General features: G+C 44.4%; 2 protein-coding genes across 5 annotated transcripts in view; one reads left to right on the top strand and one right to left on the bottom strand.

Moving 5' to 3' along the window:
• NTAN1 (N-terminal asparagine amidase) overlaps positions 1 to 12051 on the top strand; it is a 24593-nt gene extending 12542 nt beyond the window's left edge. For both annotated transcript variants that reach the window (XM_007529533.3, XM_060172945.1), the window contains exons 5-10: positions 2037 to 2110; positions 5364 to 5417; positions 5831 to 5884; positions 7346 to 7443; positions 10898 to 11011; positions 11718 to 12051. In XM_007529533.3, the coding sequence (XP_007529595.1) occupies positions 2037 to 2110; positions 5364 to 5417; positions 5831 to 5884; positions 7346 to 7443; positions 10898 to 11011; positions 11718 to 11897 (574 nt within the window). In that variant the 3' untranslated portion in view covers positions 11898 to 12051. The remainder of the gene's footprint in view (positions 1 to 2036; positions 2111 to 5363; positions 5418 to 5830; positions 5885 to 7345; positions 7444 to 10897; positions 11012 to 11717) is intronic.
• PDXDC1 (pyridoxal dependent decarboxylase domain containing 1) overlaps positions 10735 to 12051 on the bottom strand; it is a 67335-nt gene continuing 66018 nt past the window's right edge. For all 3 annotated transcript variants that reach the window (XM_060172938.1, XM_060172941.1, XM_060172940.1), the window contains exon 24: positions 10735 to 11065. In XM_060172938.1, coding sequence (XP_060028921.1) covers positions 11006 to 11065 — 60 coding nt within the window. In that variant the 3' untranslated portion in view covers positions 10735 to 11005. The remainder of the gene's footprint in view (positions 11066 to 12051) is intronic.

Below are 12051 nucleotides of genomic sequence, written 5' to 3'. Positions count from 1 at the left end.
CCATAGCTCAGTGGTGAGCAAAGCTACTGGTTTCATAGATCCTCTCACTAGTGTTAGTTATGAGACCACTTAATTCTTTGCTCTGTGCTGGAAATTTAGGAGGCCCTGGCTCATTCCTCAGGAAGGCACTGCCTCAGCAGGAGACTGAAATAGAGCTATAGCTTCTCTGAGTCAGAGGTTGTCACATGCTGTGGGAAGGGCAGCAGAAAAGTGAGCAAGGGAAACACGGGGTTAAGAAGCGCTAGACTGGGAGTCGGGCTGTAGCGCAGCGGGTTAAGCGCAGGTGGCGCAAAGCACAAGGACCGGCATAAGGATCCCGGTTCGAACCCCGGCTCCCCACCTGCAGGGGAGTCGCTTCACAGGCGGTGCAGCAGGTCTGCAGGTGTCTGTCTTTCTCTCCCCCTCTCTGTCTTCCCCTCCTCTCTCCATTTCTCTCTGTCCTAGCCAACAATGATGACATCAATAATAACAATAACTACAACAACAAAACAACAAAGGCAACAAAAGGGAATAAATAAAGATCTGAAAAAAATGATAAAAAAAAACCAAAAAAACTGCTAGACTGGGAGCCAGGCGGTATCACAGTGGGTTAAGTGCATGTGGCGCAAAGTGCAAGGACTAGCGCAAGAATCCCAGTTCGAGCCCCGGGCTCCCCACCTGCATGGGGGTTGCTTCACAAGTTGTGAAGCAGGTCTGCAGGTGTCTGTCTTTCTCTCCCCCTCTCTGTCTTCCCCTTCTCTCTCCATTTCTCTGTCTTGTCCAACAACAACGACATCAGTTACAACAACAATAATAACCACAACAACAATAAAACAACAAGGGCAACAAAAGGGGAAAAAATAGCTTCCAGGAGCAGTGGATTCATGGTGCAGGCACCGAGCCCCAGCAATAACCTTGGAAGCAATAAATAAATAAATAAGAAGTGCTTGATTTTCCCACTAGTAAGAGTTCTTGGAGCTTCTCTGTGTATATATGGAGTTTGACACTTCTGGAGAAAGGGGTCTTACAGGAGGCAAAATTTCCCAAACTTACTTCACTCCATGAATTCCTCTTCTCCCTTCTTCTCCTTCCCCTCCTCTTCTTCTACCAAGCAATTATCCGAGGGCCTCACATACATGCATTGTGAGCAAGTGGCCTCTATGGCACAATTTTTAATATGTTATATTTTAACAAGAGACAGAGAGAGAGACCAACCAGAGTACTGCTCAGCTCTGGCTTCTGATTGTGCTGTGACTGAACCTGGGACTTTGAAAACTCAGGCATGAATCTTTTGCATAATCAACATGAATCTCTTTCACCCCCTTGCTCAGTTGAGAGAGACAGAGACGGGGACCGAAACTACTCCTCCATCCGTGGAGTTCCCGTAGTGCTGTCCGTGATGTCCCCATGTAGTGCTGTGGTTTGAACCCAGGGCCTTATGCACAATAAAACGTGCAGTACTTGCTGAACTATCTCTCACCCCTCCAAGAACACTTTTTTTCCTTGTATCACTTTATTGGGGGTGGGGGTGAGTTAATGGCTTACAGTACAGCTGTTGGCTCATGGATACAGTTTCTCATCTCCCTTTGATATGTGTCTGCAAAACACTTGCACCACCCACTCAGGTCATTTTCCATCATCATTTGCCAGGACCCCAATACCTTCTCCATCTAACCCTTTCCCTTCCCTCCCCAGAGTCCGTTGCTTTGGTGTAATACAAAAACACTTTTCTGTTTCATGTAACTAATGATCAGAGCACAGAGACAGATCATCAGAGCACACTTTGTGGTGGAAAAGCATGTACTTTAGACACAAGCCCTGTAGCCTCCTCTGTAAGACTTAGTCATAGACGCACCTCTGTAAGGAGGCAGCCCCCCAGAAGCTGGCTTCAGTAGGGCAGCCTCTCCCATTTACCCCCATATGCCACACAGATTAGCTTCTGTGACATAAAGAGGACCTAGAAATGTGTGTAGGGCAAAGGTTCACAGAAGCTGGTGACAAAGATTCAGGGGGGAAACCAGCACACTGCCACTTGACCCTCTTTCTCTCTTTGCCAGGCTGGAAGTGCACCTCGTGGGAGGCTTCAGCGATGACAGGCAGTTGTCACAAAAGCTCACCCATCAACTTCTTAGTAAGTTCACTGTTTCCCCCCAGTTTTTAAAGTAATTTTTATTTATTTATTTAATTTATTTATTCCCTTTTGTTGCCCTTGTTGTTTTATTGTTGTGTTGATGTCTTCGTTGTTGGGTAGGACAGAGAAAAATAGAGAAAGGAGGGGAAGACAGAGAGGGGGAGAGAAAGATAGACATCTGCAGACCTGCTTCACTGCCTGTGAAGTGACTCCCCTGCAGGTGGGGAGCCGAGGGCTCAAACCGGGATCCTTACACTGGTCCTTGCACTTTGCGCCATGTGCACTTAACCCACTGCGCTACCGCCTGACTCCCTCCCCCCAGATTTGACAGTCTCTGATATCTGATTACTGTAAAAATGGCGATTAATCCCTAACTGCAAAAACGGTATCATCTGTTTTCCATCTACACCATGCCTCGGCCTCGCGTGAGCTTAATGTGCAGCTTGACGATACGAGAATCTGGCATGAAGCCCAGCCAGTCTATCTTGGCGTTACTCTCAATTGCACCCTGTCATTTCACGAACATCTCATAAAAGCTGCAGCAAAGGTGGGCACGAGGAATAACATCATTGCAAGACTGGCCAGCTCCTCATGGGGCACGAGCGCTTCCACACTACGATCATCATCTCTGGCATTATGCTATTCCACTGCAGAATACTGTGCCCCAGTATGGTTCCGTAGCCCCCATGTCCACTTGGTCGATTCCAAATTATATTCCTCCATGAGGATAATTTCTGGAACCATCCGTTCCACCCCGGTTCCATGGCTGCCAGTTCTTAGCAACATCGCCCCGCCAGATATTCGTCGGGATGCGGCATCATCTAAGTTCATTTCCCACGTCTATGCTCGACCTGACCTGCCAATATATGCGGATATCTTCGCCCACCCTGTTCAACGCTTGACATCTCGTCATCCAATCTGGTCTCCTACGCCTACACTGAACTTCTCTGTTCCAGACTCTTGGAAACAGAGTTGGCAGTCAGCTGAGGTAAAGAACAAACACCTCATCACAGACCCCTGCAAGCATCAACTCAGCTTTGACCTAGCACGTTATGATTGGGCCCTCCTGAATTGCTATCGAACAGGCCATGGCCGGTGCACCGCTATGTTCCATCGCTGGGGAGCCAGAGACGACCCGAACTGCCCCTGCGGCTACAGACAGACTATGACCTGTTTTTTTCGCTGGGCTGGCTTCGTGAGAGGAGACAGACGACCCGGGACTCATGGCTGGGTTGTATGCAGTATCTCTTTATTCATACAGGACGCAGCACAATCTAAGCCGAGCTAAGCTAAACTAAACTAACTACTACAAACAATCTTGTCCTTATAAATATACTAGCCCAGTAGGGTGGGAACAGGATGCGACGCAGAGAGGGTGGAGAGAAAAGTGACTGGTGAAAATCAGGGTATGACAAGGAGAGGGGACGGAGCAGGCAAGAATTCTATCACTGAACCACCAATGCCCTGGAGGGAGGGTTGTGCTTCTTAACAGAGGTTATGTAAATAGAATGGTGTTAAGCAGGGGGGATTAAACTAATGAAACAGAAGGGGGTTTTAAAGCATACCAACAGTGACCCACATAGTCAACGACTGCCACCTCTCCACATTCAAAGGAGGTCTCGAAACTTTACATCAGGCTCAACCTGACGCTGTTAACTGGCTACGGAAGAAGGGCAAATGCTAGAAGAAGAACTTAGTTTTGCTTGAATCCCAATTGGTGCAAAACCTAAGAGGGTTTTACACACCTGTGTAGATCATCAGAGGTGGGTGTGCTCACCTTGGAATCTTACATCAAGACTGAGTATGAGCTGCATAGTGCCAGGTCTGTAAGGACTGTGGGGCTGGGGACATTTTCTCTTTTTCTCTTCTCTCTTTAAATTTATTTATGAGGGAGAAAGGGCCCGAGCACCAATCTGTTACATGTTGTACCGGGGATTGAACTCAGGACCTCCTACTTGACAGCCCTAAACAAAGCATTTTAAAACAATATTAAGGAGGCTAGAAATACAGGGGGGAAATAAACGTTGTTGGGAGTCGCGCGTTAGTGCAGCGCATTAAGGGCACGTGGTGCGAAGCACAAGGACCAGAGTAAGGATCCCTGTTTGAGCACCCAGCTCCCCACCTGCAGGGGAGTCGCTTCACTGGCAGTGAAGCAGGCCTTCAGGTGTCTGTCTTTCTCTCCCCCTCTCTGTCTTCCCCATCTCTCTCCATTTCTCTCTGTCTTCTAACAATGATGACATCAATAACAGTGAGACTAACTACAACAATAATAAAAAAGGGCAACAAAAGGGAAAATAAATATAAAAAATTAAAAAAAAAAAAGAAGAAAATATACATTGTGGTTTGAGCTCAGCTGTGCACAGAAAGGTAAGGTATGGAAGACAGTACACAGCCTGTTAACAGTGCTGGGGCCCTGGCATTGAAAATTCATATACTGACATACCTTCCTGGGGTTGTCTGAATTTTTCTTTCTGTTTTTCACAATGATCAAATTTCCTTTTTTTTCCCTAAAGAATTTATTCATGAGGAGAGAGAACCAGACATCACTCTGGTACACATGCTGTCAGGGGTTGAACTTGGGACCTCATGGTTGAGAATCCAGTGCATTATCCACTGCGCCACCTCCCAAACCACTCAAATTTCTTTCACAATAAGAAGTTATTAGGAAAGGCATAAAAATATTTTGAGTCAGTCGTTCCCTTCAGAATGGAGAGAAAAATAAGAGTCTTGGTCGTTTTTTTTTTTTTTTTTTAGTAGAGCACTGCTCAGTTCTGGCTTAGTGATGTGGAGTATTGAACCTAGGGACTTCAGAGCCTTTTTGAATAACCATTTTCTTTCTTTCTTTTTTTTTTTTTTAACTATTTATTTATTAATGAGAAAGATAGAAGGAGAGAGAGAGAAAGAACCAGACATCTTTCTGGTACATGTGCTGCCAGAGATTGAACCTAGGACCCCATGCTTGAGAGTCCAGTGCTTTATCCTCTGCGTCACCTCCCAGACTACTGCATAACCATTTTCTTTGAGCTGAAGCTATAACATTCCTGTCATCAACAAGTAGGATTCTGTGGAGCCACATTATCTGGATCTGACTTCTGACACAAGAGCCAGTTTGTGGCTGTAGGGTGGTGGAACCCTTCCATGGGTTGATGGCACCGCTGGATTCCAACCCTCCAACACTCTTCTTCACTTGCTCAGCTTATGTCCTCTCAGTAAAGGAATTTTCTGATTTATAGTTTTAAAATTCTAATTGTAGGTGAATTTGACAGACAAGAAGATGACATTCACTTAGTGACATTATGCGTGACAGGTAAGCTCCACCAGGTTTCCCAAAACGGGCTTAGATTTCAGTTACATTTTGCCTTGATCTTAACACAGCATCTACCATATGTATCTTAGGAGGTTATAGAAGGCAGTGCCAGTGTTTTCCTGACTTGTGTTTTGGCTTTGCCCTTTTCCTGGCTCCCCAAATTCAAATCCCACTTGAACTCTCATAAAGCTCATCTTTCCTTCCCTGGGATTGTTATGAGTCTTCTCCTGCACTCCTGGGAGGGACAAGGACAGGACCCCAGGAAGGGCTACTCTGTGTATAGGTGTTGGAGGCATTACTCTGTCTCTCTCAGTTTCATACTTTGTCTCCCTCTCCCCACCCCCGTTTGTAGTAGAGCTCTATCTTAGCATTTCTTAAAAAATGGATCTTAAAAAATTATTTTTATTTGTTAGAATTAAATGACCGTGAAGAAAATGAAAACCACTTTCCAATAATTTATGGCATTGGTAAGTAGTATGTTTATGTGAGGGTGGAGCTTGGCTGCAGCTCAGGGCAGGCTCTGGTTAAGACTGACCCAAAGACCTAGTGAACCCCATCATAGTCAGTGTGGCATAGCTGCAGGTTCAAGTCTCGACTCCCCTGTGTTTGCTGGGGAAGCCTGGGCAGTAACTTAACCTTTATCTGTGATACAGAGAAAAAAAGGAAGGTAGCTAATATGAAGCCACCATTCAGGAGAGCTGCCGAGTGTTGGGGTGCCAGCTATGCTACTCTCCAGTCAGTGCCGGGGGGACTGAAGCAGGGCAAGGTTTTGATTGAGAATAGAGGTCCTGGGGGAGCTGGGCAGTAGCGCACTGGGTTAAGTGCATGTGGTGTGAAGCACAAGGACTGGGTAAGGATATGGGTTCAAACCCCCTGCTCCCCACCTGCAGGGGGTGGGGTGGGGTCGCTTCATAAGTAGTGAAGCAGGTCTGCAGGTGTCTGTCTTCCTCTATATTCCCCTCCTCTCTCAGTTTTTCTCTGTCCTATCCAACAACAGCAATAACAATGATAATAACAATAGCAAGGGCAACACAATGGGAAAAATGGCCTCCAGGAGCAGTGGATTCCTAGAGCAGGCACCAAACCCCAGCGATAACCCTGGAGGCAAAAAGGAAAAAAAGAGAATAGAGGTTCTGTGGCCTGGGAAGTAGTGTGGTGGCTAAAGTGGAAGGAAAGTAAAATTGTCTTAAGAAAACCCAGAACTTTCTCCCCTCCTGTGACAGTCCCTTGGATTCCTGAGGATGTGGGATGAAACTGGCTGGATTGGCAGAGAGCGTCCACCATGTGTCACATTCTAGTTAGGTGGGTACTGGGTCCACCACTGTTCATGATTTCTAACTCTGAAATATGAAGTGAAAATTAAAGCAGGGCATCGTCACAGACCACCCCTCTGTTGCAGCTATTTGTAAACACATTTGGTCATCAGGGAAACTGCCTAAGCGACAGCGTGCTTCCATTGTGGGGGCAGCTCTAGCTTTGGAACAGCCCCACCTAGTCCCGCTCAGGCCTCAGCTATTGCAGTGAGACACTCAGCTAACAGGTTACAGTTCTCCTTTACAGGAAGTGGGGTAGCTACAGTTACTTGGGATGACTCCTGTTCAGTTTCCTTTTCCTCTGAGGGAAGCCTCTGTATTCTTTGCAATATGCTGTAGAAATGTAAGACTGCAAACCTTTCATTTTTTTAAAATTTTTAAAAAATACTCCCTTTTGTTGCCCTTGTTTATTGTTGTAGTTATTATTGTTATTGATGTTGTTGTTGGATAGGACATAGAGAAATGGAGAGAGGAGGAGAAGACGGGGAGAGAAAGATAGATACCTACAAACCTGCTTCACCGCCTGTGAAGTGACTTCCCTGCAGGTGGGGAGCCAGGGGCTTGAACCAGTTTTTTTTTTTTTTTCCCAATTCAGTCCTCCTGTGTCCCTTACAGCTGTCAACATTAAAACAGCGGACATTTTTAGAGCCTCCTTCCAAGATCGAGGGCCAGAGGAAGAGCTGCGGTCAGCACGGGCTTTAGCGGGAGGACCAGTGAGTGTTTCTGGTTTTGCTTTTTGTAAAAGATTTGTTTGTGAGAGACCAGAGTACTGCTCCATCGTAGGGCACTGGGACTTGACTTGTGCGCTCACATACACAGCATGTGCTCTAAAAGCTGAGGCACTGCCTGACCACAGGACCACTGAGTTTGGAATCTCTGTGTTAATAAGGGGTTAAGTTTCATAAGGCTTAAGTTTTATAGACTTTAGAAATGAAAACTTTGTTAACTTCTTTAATGCAGTAAGTGATCAGGCACCGACCTCAGTTTTGTCATGAAGGTGTAGGGGAAGGTAATATGAACCCCTTGATACAAACAAAGACACCCCCCAAAAACAAAAAACCTTACTTTGTAAGATCATTACCTATAAACTTCCCACAAAGAAAGGAGAGCCAGGAAGGGAGAAGAAAGAGGTCTCTTTCCTCTGCAACTTAGGACCATTTTTCCTCTGGAAATAAATCTTGTGAGCAGTCTGCTTGTACAATTTGATTTTTTTAAAAAATATTTTATTTTATTTTTGAGAGAGATACAGAGACACAGAGAAACACCAGAGCACTGCTCAGCTCTGGCTTTTGGTAGTGTGGGGGATTGAACCTGGGACTTTGGAGCCTCAGGCATGAGAGTCTGTTTGTATAACCATTATGCTTCTCCCCCACCACAACTTGATTCTTTTTTTTTTTTTTCCTCCTCCAGGGTTATTGCTGGGCTCGGTGCCTGCACCATGAATCCACCGCTCCTGGAGGCCATTTTTTAACCCCCTTTTGTTGCCCTTGTTGTAGCTTTGTTGTGGCTTTTATTATTGCCCTTGTTGATGCAATTCGTTGTTGGATAGGACAGAGAGAAATGGAGAGAGGAGGGGAAGACAGAGAAGGGGAAGGATAGACACCTGCAGACCTGCTTCACCGCCTGTGAAGCGACTCCCCTGCAGGTGGGGAGCCGGGGGCTCGAACCGGGATCCTTACGCCGGTCCCTGTGCTTTGCGCCACTTGCGCTTAACCCTCTGCGCCACCGCCCGACCCCCACAACTTGATTTTTAACTTAAAAGAATCATCAAGTTGGTTTTAAATTATGATAGGATGCTTTTTTTTTTTTTTTTAACAAATATTTATTGTTATTTTTAAAATCATTATTTATTGGGTAGAGACAGCCAGAAACCAAGAGGGAGAGAGAGGGGCCAAGTGGTGGCATACCTGGTTGAGTGCACAAGTCACAATGGTTAAGGACCCAGGTTCAAGCCCCTGGTCCCCACCTGCAGGAGGAAAGCAAGGGGTGAAGCAGTGCTGCAGGTGTTTTTCTCTCTCCCTCTCAATTTCTGGCTATCTCTATCCAATAAATAAATAAAAAGATTAAAAAAAATTTTAAATGGGTGGGGGGTAGCTAGCATAATGGTTATACAAAGAAACTCTCGTGCCTGAGGCTCTAAAGTCCCAGGTTCAATCCCCTCACATAACCATAAACCAGACTGATCAGTGCTCTGGTAAAAAAAAAAAAATTAAAAAATGAGTTTAAATGTGGAAAGCTGAGAAATGTTATGCACGTACAAACTATTGTATTTACTTTCGAATGTAAAACATTAATCCCCCAATAAAGGGGGGGGAGAGGGGCAGACACCTACAGCACTGCTTCACCATTTGCAGAGCTTCCTGCAGGCGGGGACTGGGTGCTCTAACACGGGTCCTTGTGCATTAAAAATTTTTTTTTAAAATTTATTTGTTCCCTTTTGTTGCCCTTGTTTTATTATTGTGGTTATTATTGTTGTTGTTGGATAGGACAGAGAGAAATGGAGAGAGGAGAAGACAGAGAGGGGGAGAGAAAGAGATACCTACAGACCTGCTTCACCACTTGTGAAGCGCCTCCCCTGCAGGTGGGGAGCCAGGGGCTTGAACCGGGATCCTTACGCCAGTCCTTGCGCCTTGTGCATTTTAAAAAAATTTTATTTTGGTATATTTATTGGGGTAGAGACAGCCAGAAATTGAGAGGGTAGGAGAGATAGGGAAAGAGAAAGAGACACCTGCAGCCCTGCTTCACCACTTGCAAAGCTTTCCCTCCGCAGGTGGGGACCGGGGGCTCAAACCCGGGTCCTTGTGCGTTGTAACGTGTGCTCAAACAGATGTGCCACCACCCGGTCCCCCCTTTTTAAAATTTTTTTTAAACTATCTTTACTTTGTGCATTTTAACATGTGTACTCAACCAGGTGCACCACCACCTGGCCCCTCTTCTTAGGGTGCTTTTTAATCAAATAACACCTTAGTTTTAAAAGTTAGAAACCAAAAACCCATGACCTACACGCGAGTGTGAGGGATAAGTGAAGGAATTCTTTCAGGGCTGAGGATGCAGCTCTGCCAAGTACATCCTTCACATACTTCACATACGTGAAGCCCTGGTTCTACCCCTGGCAGTGAACCCTCCCTCCCAAATGTACAAAGGTTAAAAAAAAAGTAGAAATTACGTGGCTTGGTGGGTGGATGTGGCATTGGACTTAAGCATGAAGTCCTGAGTTTGATCCCTGAGCATGTTGTCAGAATAATGCTCTGGCTCCTTCTCTCATAAATATTAACACTAAAAAAAAAAAAAAAGGAACACCATCCTGGGAGGCAGTACAGCAGATCAGGTGTGGGCTCTGTGGTCTGAGTTCAGTCCCCAGTATTGCATATGCCAGAGTGATGCTCTGGCTCTTCGTGCTCTCTCTAAATAAAATCTTTAAAAAAAAAAATCATTCAGAGCAACCAAAAGAAACCTGCTTACTGATGAAATGCTAACATTTTCATTGGAAAATAATGTGGGGGCCAGAGTGATGTATTGCCATGCCAACCCTTTAACTTTTTTTTTTTTTATATCTCCTTATCAATTTCTTAAGTAGCCTTGATTTAGTGAATATTCAGAACTTATGTTGTAGTAACTAAAATTCAATACTGCTGGTAAATCTGAAAGCTGTAGATGACAAATGTAAGATCCAGGGAATCCATCATTTGACAAATTAGCATTTTTACAAATTGGTTTTTCATTTTTCTTGATGGGGCATCTAGCACCGTGTGTCGTTAAGTATAAGGTAGTCAGTTGCCTGAGGTAGAAATGAGAATGTTTTCTGTAGCAACAAGGAACAAAGACCAGCCAGATACACCAGATTGAGGCTTAGCTGTGATGCTTACTGGACAAGTGACTGTGGGCAACATGTCTAATCTTTCTGAGCTAAAATGGGACAGATGCCATCTTCCAGTGGCTTGTGGTCAGGACTAAACAAAATACTGTGCATGACCCACAGAAATGCAGTAGCAGACACAATGTAATTATTTAGGAAGTAGCTTTGTTATTATGAGACAAAATGTTTAAGAAGCTTATCATCCAGATAAAGGCCTTGAGTGCTAGGTTACACTGGAGCTTGCATTAGTGGGAGGGTTTGAGAAGTGGGAGATAGTCTTCACATTCTATCTTGAAAATACTCTTTTCTAGATGGTTAGCATTTATGATGCCAAGACAGAACAACTTCGTATAGGACCATATTCCTGGATGCCATTTCCACATGTGGACTTCTGGTTGCAGCAAGATGATAAGCAAATACTAGAGGTGAGAATTTACAGGATAGATAAATCTTAAATCTCTGGACCCTGGTTTTCTTATCTGTAAGAAAAAAAAGGGTTAAGGCTAGATAATAGCTGTTTTTCCTTCAGAGGGTATTATTTCTTTTAGGATGCCATTGTAAGACCCCATTTAACTTCTGTATTAGTTGGGGCTAAGTTATGTCCTGGGTAGACATTTACATAGATCAAGCAGTAAATCCAACTGCCTTCACCCAATTATGTCATTTCTTTTTTTTTAATTTTTAAAATATTTATTCCCTTTTGTTGCCCTTGTTTTATTATTGTAGCTACTGTTGTTATTGATGGAGAGAGGAAGGGAAGACAGGGAGAGAGAAAGACACCTGCAGACCTGCTTCATCACCTGTGAAGCAGCTCCCCTGCAGGTGGGGAGCCGGGGGCTGGAACCAGGATCCTTACGCCAGTCCTTGTGCTTTGTGCCACGTGCGCTTAACCTGCTGCGCTACGGCCCAACTACCCAACTATGTCATTTCTTATAAGACGTTATCTATGGCCATACTACCTTGAGTATGTATACTTCATCTCATGAAATTTTACAGTTTACATATTACATGTGATCTGAGAACATCTTGCTTGTTTTGTAGAGAATACAAAAGCACTTTTTATATTTTCATTAAAACAGAGAACAGAGTACAAAATTACTTCTTTGATTCACCAAATCTTGTTTTTTTCAGAACCTTTCCACATCACCTTTGGCCGAGCCCCCTCATTTTGTCAAACATATTAGATCTACCTTGATGTTTTTAAAAAAATACCCATCTCCAACTAATATGTTGTTTCCTGGAAATAAAGCTCTCCTCTACAAAAAAAATGAAGATGGATTATGGGAAAAGATCTCTTCACCAGGAAACTAAAAATAGGAACTACCAAAGACTTTCGTATGATATACACAATTCATTAGGGGGTTAGCAAGAAGATGGCTTTGGAATTTATGGAATCTATGTTGTGTTTTAGGTCTGCCTCCTTACTCAGTGTCTTTCAAAATAAAATCTTATTTTGGCAAAGGAA

Source organism: Erinaceus europaeus, chromosome 15 (assembly GCF_950295315.1).
Source record: "Erinaceus europaeus chromosome 15, mEriEur2.1, whole genome shotgun sequence".
Taxonomy (NCBI): Eukaryota; Metazoa; Chordata; class Mammalia; order Eulipotyphla; family Erinaceidae; genus Erinaceus; species Erinaceus europaeus.
This window is presented reverse-complemented; position numbering and strand designations above follow the sequence as displayed.